This window comes from Girardinichthys multiradiatus, chromosome X, assembly GCF_021462225.1.
Source record: "Girardinichthys multiradiatus isolate DD_20200921_A chromosome X, DD_fGirMul_XY1, whole genome shotgun sequence".
In the NCBI taxonomy this organism is placed as follows: domain Eukaryota; kingdom Metazoa; phylum Chordata; class Actinopteri; order Cyprinodontiformes; family Goodeidae; genus Girardinichthys; species Girardinichthys multiradiatus.
This window is the reverse complement of record NC_061817.1, coordinates 16350693-16361997: the sequence shown is the minus strand read 5'-3', so window position 1 is coordinate 16361997 and position 11305 is coordinate 16350693. Positions and strand designations below refer to the sequence as shown.

At 39.5% G+C, this 11305-nt stretch overlaps 1 protein-coding gene across 1 annotated transcript; it reads right to left on the bottom strand.

Annotated features, from left to right (window-relative positions):
- Nucleotides 1-3319: 3319 nt before the first annotated feature.
- LOC124863080 (ferritin, middle subunit-like) lies at nt 3320-3746 on the bottom strand. Its single transcript, XM_047357332.1, has 2 exons — nt 3573-3746; nt 3320-3489 (listed from the first exon to the last, which is right to left on the bottom strand). Exons 1-2 carry the CDS (start codon nt 3744-3746, stop codon nt 3334-3336), a joined length of 330 nt encoding a protein of 109 aa, XP_047213288.1. The 3' UTR covers nt 3320-3333.
- Between the last annotated feature and the right edge of the window lie 7559 nt (nt 3747-11305).

The following is an 11305-nucleotide window of genomic DNA, read 5'->3' as shown; positions in this document are numbered from 1 at the left end:
GGAGTGGCTGGCCTGCTAAAATTATTTCAAAAGTTCATCATTGTGTCATCCAGGAGGTCACAAAGAACATTTACAGCACAGCAGGGTTTGCTTTTTTCAAGTAATGTCACTGTTCATGGTTCAACAGTAAGAAAAAGGATGGGCAAAATGGTCTTAATGGGAGAGTTCCAAACACAAAAGCCCAACTTTTATTTGCCAAAAAATATCTTCATCATGTTCAATACTTTTATAAAAATATTCAGTGGACTGACGGGTCAAAAGTGGGACATTTTGGAAGGTGTGTGTCCTTTTACATCTCGAATAAAACATCACACAGATAGTCAGTCATGGTGGTGGTAGTTTAATCGTCGGCAGCAGCTTTACTGCATTAGGATCAGGGGGATTTGCTGTAATCGATGGATCAATGAATTCTGCTCTCTAGCTAAACAGCTAGAAAGAAAATATTTGGACAAGTAGTTATGATTTTAGGCTCTCTGAATGACATCTGAAAAAAAAATCAGGTTTTACGATGATCTTTTAAAAGTCTGGATTTACATCTGATTTAGATGCAATGGAAAATTCACCGATGTGGCAGACTTAAAACAATTCAGCGAGAGTGCTGAGGGGTTCTGCTGACAGAGTAAGCACACCATGTGCAGAGGCTGTCCTCAACTTAGGTCCTGGGTCTGATTCCCGGTCTCAGGCAATTTGCTGGATGTTGCAAACCTGTTGATAACATCTGGTTCTGCTCAGTGGTGGCACAACCAGTTATTAGGTTTAAGGGGCAATTACTTTTTCACATTTGGTGTGCTTGGTTTTGAATCAATTTTTTCCTTAGTTAGTGAATTCATTGTCATAATTAGTTTTTTGTCTTCGCCCAGGTTATCTCTGTTTGATCATAAAATGTCTTTGATGTGCAGAAAAGTTTATGTGTGATAAAAAAAAACAGAAACAAAAGAAATCTGTAAGAGGGTAAAATACTTTTTCTCAGCCCTGTAGTACAACTAGACCAATGCTATGATGCTATGATGAGACAAATACTGTATATCATAGAACGTTATTAAACCAATCAAATACCCACTGAAGAAGCTTTACAAAAATAATTGGGTAAATTATCTAATATGATACACTTACGCAGTTGGACTGAGGATACTAAGGACCACCTCCAACCTAATAGAGCTGACAGATGAACTCGGCCCCGCAGGACAGGATGGGTCAGATCTTAATTAAAGTCCTGACCCCTGAAATAAGGGCACATAGACAGGACTATCCAGTTGCACCTTTGATGCTAAAAATAGGATCAACTACGATATCAAAGCCACAGCAGAGGTCTCATGTTCTAGCAGGTTTACATGGCATTTTTAGAAGATATAGTGTAGTGAAGATTCTATACAAATTTGATTACAAATAATAATTACTGTTGATGGTAGCGTGAGCAATGTTTGACAGAAATAGCCATTTAAAAAAAATATTTCTGTCATTGTCACTCATTTGTTGTGTGTATGAGAACTCATATATTGACATATGTATTTGATACCCCAACGTTTTGTATCACCTCTTATCCCAAATCTTACTGAAATGCCCTTTAGGTTACATCTGTCCTACCATAGTGAAAACAAGTGTTTTCTTAAAGGAGACCTATTATACCTATCACAAATGTTTAAAAAAGAAGAATAATAGGTCACCTTTAAAGCTTCTTAAAGAGGTTCGTTTTCACAATGAAGTGTTGAGCTTTTCCACCAGATGGTGCTATATCATTACAGTATGTTACTGAAAACATAAAATATGGCCAGGTTGAGGTTGTATTTTATTTAATTTATCTTTTCTTCAAGTCTTTTATATTCCTTTTAACCTAAATAGAACAATCTGTTTTCCTATGGCATTTCTTGTACTTCCATTCAAAATGCATTGTTTTTATTCATTACATTTTTATTTTTAACTTTGTTTTCATTCCTTGGTAATGAAATCACCTCAAAGTTTCATGTTTTATCGTTTTTTTACCAGGTGAAGTTATTTTTTCTGTACTATAAATCTACCAATTTCCACATGGGGAATGTGGTGGGGTTGGTTTGAATGATCTGATTGCTTGTTCAAAAAAAATAGTCATTATCAAGGTTACTGACAATTTCTGACATTCCAGTTCAAATATTACCACCAAGCGCAAAAATAGCCAATGTCTATATGCGATGAAAAAAATGACGTCTGCTGTTTTTTCCCTGAAAAAAGTGATATAAGAACTTGCAAATAATCCAGGAAGGAATATTTGTCATGTAGGGAGAATTAGGGCATAGGACTTGGGGGGTCGAGAGTGGGGTTTGTTTTGTTTCGATGTATTCATTGTCATTTCAGCATTGCAAAAATCTGAATGCAACAATTCTCAGAAACAGAAACGTTAATACCGAATGATCTCCCATTATTTCACAGAGGATTAAAATTGGCAATATGAGACAGAGGAGGTGGATATTCCACCTTTAAGGCCATTATGAATTAGGATCTATCATGTGACCTACTGTTGATGCATCTGAGTCAATATTAATTAAAAATGTTCACTATGTCCTGACAGTAGAATATTGACAGGTAATCTGTGAAAAAGAAAATCAAGTTCCTCTGGCTCCTCCCAAGGGTCCTACTGCCATTTTCAGAAATGCAAACCAATAAGAGCCCAATCATGTTCGTGTACACGCTGCCCACAGCCTCCCCCAGATGCTGCGTACTGTCGTTCTAGCTGAAGATTGCCAGTGTGCTGCAGGTGTTCCAATGGTATGGGCAAGTCATTGTCAATGTAAAGCATATCATTGATGTTTTGAACCTACTAGCATAGCTGTTTATTCATCCATATTCTACTGTCAGGACATAGGGACAGTTTTAACAATAAAAAAATAAATAAAATACATTTTACAAAAGTTATCTACTGCAGCTTTAAAGACATTTCTTTGCATGAAAGATCTGGTATGTCATCCAAAACTCTTGAGTTGACTCATTAAAACTGAAATAATTAACAAACTTGTGCAAACCAAGTATTTCATTTACTAGCATTCCTAAATAGGCTTAAACCCTTACATATTTTCGAACTTCATTTAAAACCAGGAATCTTTGAATGCAAAAACCTTTGAAGGAGGCCTTGAACAGAAGGCACTACACATTCCAACCACACCAACCAAATCAAAGCAGAGACAACTCCAGCTCAAAATGTTTATTCAGAGAATCAGAGCAAAGTTGCAATGGAACTAACTACTTAAGACAATCAACACTACAACTTTAGGTCAATGAAATGCTTCTAAAACAATGGAATAGATACAAGTTTAGCATGAAGCCTCTGGTAAAGATGTCTAGTCCATGTTTAATTCTGGGCGTTTAGCTTTTGCTTTCCAGGGTGTGCTTGTCAAACAGATACTCAGCCATCTTGTTGTTTTTGGCATCCATGCAGGTCAGGTTGGTGATGTGGTCACCGAGCTTCTTGATAGCCTCCACTTGCTTGTTCAAGTAGTGGGTCTCCAGGAAGTCACACAGCTGAAAATAGATAGTTTATAAGTTTTAAGACCTTACAATTGTCAGTAAAAAAAAGCAACAAAAAAAAAACACTTTTAACTTACATGGGGATCAACACGATCAGAGGCCAGCTTGTGCAGATCCAGCAGAGCCTGGTTTACATTTTTCTCCAGTTGCAGGGCAGACTGCATGGCCTCCAGGCCTATGCCCCACTCATTCTTCTCTGGTTTCGGCAAAATGGAAAATACGTTTCCAAGACGCAAATGAAATGGGAACATTTCAGTTTTTAAAAATGTCCCAAATACATTTTTTTTTTTAAATTTTATTTGTTACTCTATTTTACAGTATGTTGGTGTATGTCAGGAGTTTGATACAGCAATTAATCACCCTGATGAACACAAAGCTTCACCAGTATTGATTTGATTCAAATTGCCAAATAAACCTTTTGTTGAGAGCAAAAACTCTCATGCATGCTCTTTGTTCACAGCATTGTCTTGCCTCCTCCTCTCTCCCTGCTTAGACGCTTTTCTCCTAAGCTCCCTGCTTGCTTGCATTCTTTTACTCCTAACTTTATATCTCTTAGCCAAAATTACGGAAATATTGGACTAAAACAACTTCTTACCAGCGACTCCCAAGGATAATTATTATTTATGTTTTTATTTTTTTTCTAAAGGATTTTGATGTTTTTATAATCGAACTTGAAAGCAGGACAAGTTGACGCCAGCTAATCAGCACAAAATGCCTCCCTTCACCACAGAGGACTTCGACAAACTTTTACAGAAATTGGCTGTTTTGGAGATGAAAATCCATGGACTAGAAGTGAATGTGAAGGTGAATATGGGTTACAACGATGATTCAACTCTGCCTGTGATCCCAAACAGTGACAGCCAGCTCAACAACTCAGCCGGCAATCAGAACACTGAGAATAAACCTATTGGCAGAACCCCCTGGCATGTTTTAGGGGCATGCCCAAAAAAATCAAGGTGGACGACTCACTGGAAGATCTCAGCAATTAAATAAATTAGAATGGCCAGAATTACAGAGAAATGCCCCCGTTTTCCCTGGGAAAAGGAGACTTTGACCGCGAGCTGCTGTCACAACAACTGATAGAAATAATGGAGTTCCCTCCAGAACAGATTTGCTCCACTACAGAATGAAAACCAGAAAAATTATCCATCTTCTAAGAACAATAAAAAGTTTGAGAGCAACCTTCATTCTAAACAGTCTTCTCCTAAGCAGAGACAACCGGCCAGTTGGCTGAGAAAGAGAGGTCATCACGAAAGGTCTCCCCATCAAAATCCACAGGAGAAGTGGACCACCCCCAGAACCCGACCCAGACCGCACAGAACTCTCCCATCTACCCACTGAGCCCGCTTTTTGCTTTACTGGATTCTGATAACATGAAAGGAGCTCTTAAGATCGGAACCCAAATGGCTCTGACATCTTCTCCATTCAACAACCCCGTGGCCGAGGCCCTGCTACTAAACCAACATCTTCCAAATGCCGCAGAGCCCCACCACCTCCTAATCTATCTCCTCCTAATCAGGACCTTCAAATCACTTCTCTGTGATACAGTCTGGGCCCCAGTGGTAACTCTATCAGAAATGAGCAAGTCCAGGAAAAACTTGGGCCCCTAATAGGAGATAGTTTGTAAAATCTCTGTGCTTATATGTGACAGAAAGAACAAAGCTAAAAGGAAAAGAGACAGTAACAAACAATCAAGCTTAAAAGCCATAAACTGTCAGGTACAACCAGACACAGAGTTAATATCAGCAACTAAGTCATATTAACTGGCTTTACTGAACATTAGATCTCTGTCAGGAAAATAATTTTTAATCAATGACTTCATTACTGACCACGATCTTGATGTTATGTTTTTAACAGAAACACAGTTACATGAATTTAATAAAGCTCCCATTCTGATAGAGACGATGCCTCTGAACTACAATTTTCTTTGTGAGAGCAGACATCAAAGAAAAGGTGGAGGGGTGGCCACTTTGTTTAAAGATTTATTAGAGTGTAGCTTTGATGTCAGTAAGAAGCTCAGTGAGCCAGACATATGGGTTGACGCCCCATGAACTACAGACTGGAAGACCTTTTCCGGGCCCAAAAACCAGGTTGCCATTTCTGACTGAATGTGAACAATCTATGTCTCACCGTGATTACTATAGATCTCTCCACAGCTTTGTTGCAGCATTCTCAAAACAGGTGGCCGCCCAACCATCCGAGGTTCGAGCCACCACCTCAGACGCGGAGTGGATCCTTCTTAAAGTCCTCAAACAGAAGTGGTCAGAGCCCAGGTGGACAGGTCCATTCCAGGTCACAGAGAGAACCTCACATGCGGTGAGGGTCAAGGGCAAAGGAGACACGTGGTATCTTTGGAGCCAGTGTGCAGCAGCAGAGGCACCACAGAGATCGCTGCCAGAGGTCCAGCAGAACCTGAGGGACAACACCAGCACACCAGAAGACCCTTCTCACCCAATTCAAGGGGCAGAATAATCCCCTAGGGTGAGAAAGCGTTCATTTACACCTAAAGGTTAGTCTACACCTTAGGTGCACCGTCACATCAGTGGTCCCACCAATAGGGGCAGAATAATCCCCTGGTGAGACCACTTAGCTCCAGGTCAGTCTACACCTGTGAGTGAAGACTAGGACATCACACAGAAGAGGCGGATGTGATTGAGTTTTCCTCTCTTTCACTGGTGGTCGTAGCTGCTCTCCCACCAAAGAACTGAACTGAACATTCTGAAATAAAAAAATTTTAAAAAAGAGGTCTTTTGTGTTTCACCATATTGTTAATCCTTATCTTCCTTTACAGGTACCTTTGAAAAGAATGGGAGATCAAAAGTTAGGACCCAGGCCCCTTATGGGTTGGGTCATGGGAGGTATAGGTGCTGTATCATTTTTCACTGTTACATTGATTCTAGGATTGTTGTGTGAACTTCCTTTCCAGACATGCTCCAGTCATCCCAGGATCAATAAAAGACAATCCAAACCCCAGGGTCCAGATAAATGCCTCCAGGCGTTTGGGGGAATAGAATTAAATTACACTTGGTGCGACCACGACTTTCCAATTTGATCTCTGCGACGTTAGACAAGACAAGTAATTTCACAACTTTTTCCACCTTTATTGTGACCTATAACCTGTACAATTCAATTGAAAAACAAACCAAAACCCTTTAAAGGGGACAAATATAGAATAAAAAACTTTTAATAACCTGGTTGCATAAATATGCACACCCTTAAACTAATATTTTGTTGCAGCACCTTTGGCTTTTATTACAGCACTCAGTCTTTTTGGGTAGGAGCCTATCAGTGTAGCCAGGTGCGTAGTTAGACCTGGGCTGCTTTCTGAATAGCCCCGGACTTCTTGGTAGAAGAAATTTAGAAGTATTAAAAAGATGCAGCCACAAAATGGTATTGGACTTCACATTTTTATTTAAAAACAATCAGACCTTTTCAATTGTGTTCCATATAATCACCTCCCGATCCACCTAACCTGACAATGAGTTAAAAGGAGAGGACAAAAAATAGCTATTTGCGTCTTGCGGCACCATGAATGCGCAACTACGCGCACAGCCAGCGATGGACTCCAGAACAGCAGTTCACTCCAGGTCGACCTGCCTCCTTCATTACCAGAAAAGTTACACTGAGAGCCTCACACAGGGTTCATTTCAGAGCAACCGCGGGACCAACCTGAGAGGGGAGCCTGGTGTGTGTGTTCAGGAACACTTGGACACCGAGCGGTATAACTCAGACGAAGATAGCGGTAAAACCTGAATGCTGACTCAGAATGGGCTAATTGTAAGTTACAGCCAATCACCGATTCACCTAGCAAGACATGAGGTGGAGGTTCACTCTAATGAGCATCTTCAGGTTCATGATGAGGGACTTTCACCTGAGCTACAGGTGAAGTTAAATGATCTGTGATAGAAAACAGTAGCAACCTTCTCTGTGAGCTTCTAGCCGGATTTGCATCATGATGTAAAAATATCTGGTCCTTTACTTCAGTCAAAATAAAAGCATTTAATCCTAACGTAGCTAAACACAATAAAAGGTCCTTCAGATCAACACATTGATCTCATGGCTGCAGGCAGTCCTATAGTCTAGTTCTACATGTAGACAGAAAAAAGTGTTGCTCAATAAACCAGGAAAATATCTCCTGGTTCCAGTAAGACGTAGTAGAAAGTTCAAAAGTAAACCTCCCTCTTCTCTTTCATATCTTCTGTGCTGATTCTAAACATACAGCTCTGGGTTTAAAGATGCAGTATAATTAAGAAATAAATCATAGCAATTAATCACAGGTGGACCATTGATTAGTTAACTATTTTATTTTTCTGAATTTCACATGTAATATTATATAAACTAAACTAATTAAACAAGGATACAGTTTTACTGAAGGTAAGACATACATACCATATGTATACAGTTATTAATAACTGTAATATTAGTACTGATAAGGTCCAGGATGAGGCTCTATGCTATACAAACCGGATTCCAAAAAAGTTGGGACACTAAACAAATTGTGAATAAAAATTGAATGCAATGATGTGGAGGTGCCAACATCTAATATTTTATTCAGAATAGAACACAAATCACAGATCAATAGTTTAAACTGAGACAATGTATCATTTTACGGGAAAGTTTAGAAATAGGAATCCTCTCCCATTCATGTCTTATACAGGCCTCTAACTGTTCAATTGTCTTGGGCCTTCTTTGTCACACCTTCCTCTTTATGATGCGCCAAATGTTCTCTATAAGTGAAAGATCTGGACTGCAGGCTGGCCATTTCAGTACCCGGATCCTTCTCCTACGTAGCCATGATGTTGTGATTGCTGCAGAATGTGGTCTAGCATTATCTTGTTGAAAATACAGGGTATTCCCTGAAAGAGATGATGTCTAGATGGAAGCATATGTTGTTCTAGAACCTGAACATAGTTCTCTGCATTAATGGTGCCTTTCCAGACATGCAAGCTGCCCATGCCACAAGCACTCATGCAACCCCGTACCATCAGTGATGCAGGCTTATGAACGTAGCGTTGATAACAACTTGGGTTATCCTTGTCCTCTCTGGTCCGGATGACATGGCATCCCAGTGTTCCATAAAGAACTTCAAATCGTGACTCATCTGACCACATTTTGCCACACTCCATTTTAAAAGACCCCTGGCCCAGTGCAAACGTCTGAGCTTGTGGAGCTTGCTTAGAAATGGCTTCCTCTTTGCACTGTAGAGTTTCAGCTGACAACGGCGGATGGGACGGTGGATTGTGTTCACTGACAATGCTTTCTGGAAGTATTCCTGAGCCTATTCTGTTATTTCCTTGACAGTGGCATTCCTGTTTGAGGTGCAGTGATGTTTAAGGGCCCGGAGGTCATGAGCATCCGGTAGAGTTTTACAGCCTTGACCCTTACGCACAGCGATTGTTCCAAATTCTCTGAATCTTTTGATGCGTGGTTGATGATGATAACTTGAAAGTCTTTGCTATTTTACGCTGGGTAACACCATTCTGGTATTGCTGCACTATCTTTCTGCGTAACAATGGTGGAATTGGTGATCCTCTTACCATCTTGGCTTCAGAGAGACACTGACACTCTGAGAAGCTCTTTTTATACCCAATCATGTTGTCAATGGACCTAATTAGTGTTCATTGGTCTTCCAGCTGTTCGTTATATGCTCAATTTCCTTTTTCCAGCCACTTATTGCTACTTGTCCCAACTTTTTTGTGATTTGTTGACGCCATGTAATTTTGAAACAACATATTTTTCCTTTAAAATGATACATTCTCTCAGTTTAAACTTTTGATCTGTGATTTGTGTTATATTCTGAATAAAATATTAGATGTTGGAACCTCCACATAATTGCATTCAGTTTTTATTCACAATTTGTTTAGTGTCCCAACTTTTTTGGGATCCGGTTTGTATTTTAAACACCACAACTTAACACCCTTTCCTCTCAAAGTGTTTAATAGTAAGAACTGCACTAATGTCTCACATGCTCAGTGCAGAACAAAAGACTGTGTTGTAAAATGTTTCTTTTATTATTTTTGGCAGGCCAAATATCTTCAGAAGTGGAATGAAGGGCTGAAAAGATGGCGATAAAGAGAACAGGTTCATAAAAGAAGGAACAATTTTAATAAAATTTTTCTTAAGCTCTTGGCATAATAAAATAAATGTGTTTTAGGATTTTACCATTTGACTAAGATTTAGGAAAATCAACTTTATACCACTTTCCTTTTTTGAAATATAAGAATAAAAACAATGGAGCCTCAGGAGGGGAACACTTTGATGAGAATTTAACGTTTAAAAAGGTAATTTATGTAAATGAGAAAAGAAGCACATTTATCTGGCCCATAGTAAACATCTCTGAGTTTAAGAAAAACTTTTGTCACCAAAAATTCAGATTACGTTCGTTTCTAAATACCTCAAAATGTGTCATTATTTGCTTCAGCAAAATGGTTTTTCATCAGGCCTAAACTCTGTTTCTCCTTGTCCTTCATTCAGCCTCTAACAAAAATAAAAAGTAAAATTATTGCAAAAATGTTTTGTTTGATTCACAATAATTTACATTCAATCTAAAACCAGCTGAGACAGAGAACTGGTACAATATGTCCTATATCATTTTGATTTTAAATTACCTATAAATTGTCATATTGAAATCTAAATATTTTGGATTTGGGCTAAAGCCCCCAATGGTTTGAGACCCTAAAAACGCCCCTGAGTGTGGCACATCTTGATGTGGCATTATTTACCCACTCTTCTTTGCAAAACCAATCCAAATCTTACAGATTGCGAAGGCATTGCCTGTGAACAGCCATCTTCAGATCAGCCCACATTTGTTCGATGGGATTCAGGTCTGGACTCTGGTTGGGCCTTTCCGAAGCCTCAATTTTATTCCAGCGAAGCCATTCTTTTGTTGATTTGTGTGCGTTGGGTCATTGTGCTGAAAGATGAAGTTCCTCTTCATCTTGAGCTGTAACAGTAAGCTGAAGGTTTTTTGCCAACACTGACTGGTAGTTGGAACTGTTCATAATTCCCTCCCCCCTGCCCTTTTTTTTGTTAGATAAGGCTTCCGTCTTGCCTCCTTACCCCATAGCCCAGACATATGGAGACAAGAGACTGTTGTCTCATGTAGTACACAGCAAGTACTTGCCAGAAATTCCTGCAGCTTCTTCAGTGTTACTGTTGTCCTCCCCGACTAGTTTCTTCTCGTCTTATCAATTTTTGGCCAGACACCGTTCTTGGTAATGTCACTGTTGTGTTTCATGGTATATTAATTCCTTGGAAATTCTTTTGCTGCCACCTGACATCTTTGAATGAGATCACTGATGTTTTGGAAGCCCTCTGCAGACCATGGCTTGAATTGGAAGACGTGGCTACATAAATGTCAGGAAAAGCCTACTAGAGCAGCTGAACCTTATTTTGGGTTGATCAGAGGCACTTTAATTGGTGACGGGTGTGTGCAAACTCCCAATTTAACATGAGTTTGAATGCAATTCTTTTAATCTGAACAAAGTCTCATCCCCAGTTATAAGAGGGTGTGCACTTATGCAACCACATCTGTTTACTTCACCTCCCTGAAAGATGTGTTGTGCAGGTTATAGGTCACATTACAGGTAGAAAACTGAAATCTGGATGTGATTGTACATCATTAAAACTTGGTACTTGAACAGGAGGGTGTAAAGTCTCTCCACTGTAGTCAGGGGCTTAAGAGCCTGAAGCATCACCTATTACATATTTTAGAACCTCATTTAAAACAGGAATCTTTGAATGCACATATGAGGCTTTGAGCAGAAGACACTACACATTCCAACCATACAAAATTCAAAGCAGAGACAAC

What these genes read in the sequence shown, in the direction of transcription:
- LOC124863080 (XM_047357332.1), bottom strand. Translation starts at nt 3,746, where the DNA reads ATGTTCCCATTTCATTTGCGTCTTGGAAACGTATTTTCCATTTTGCCG. An exon ending in CTGATCGTGTTGATCCCCAT is followed by an intron (nt 3,490 to 3,572) that starts GTAAGTTAAAAG and finishes ATCTATTTTCAG; the next exon opens with CTGTGTGACTTCCTGGAGAC.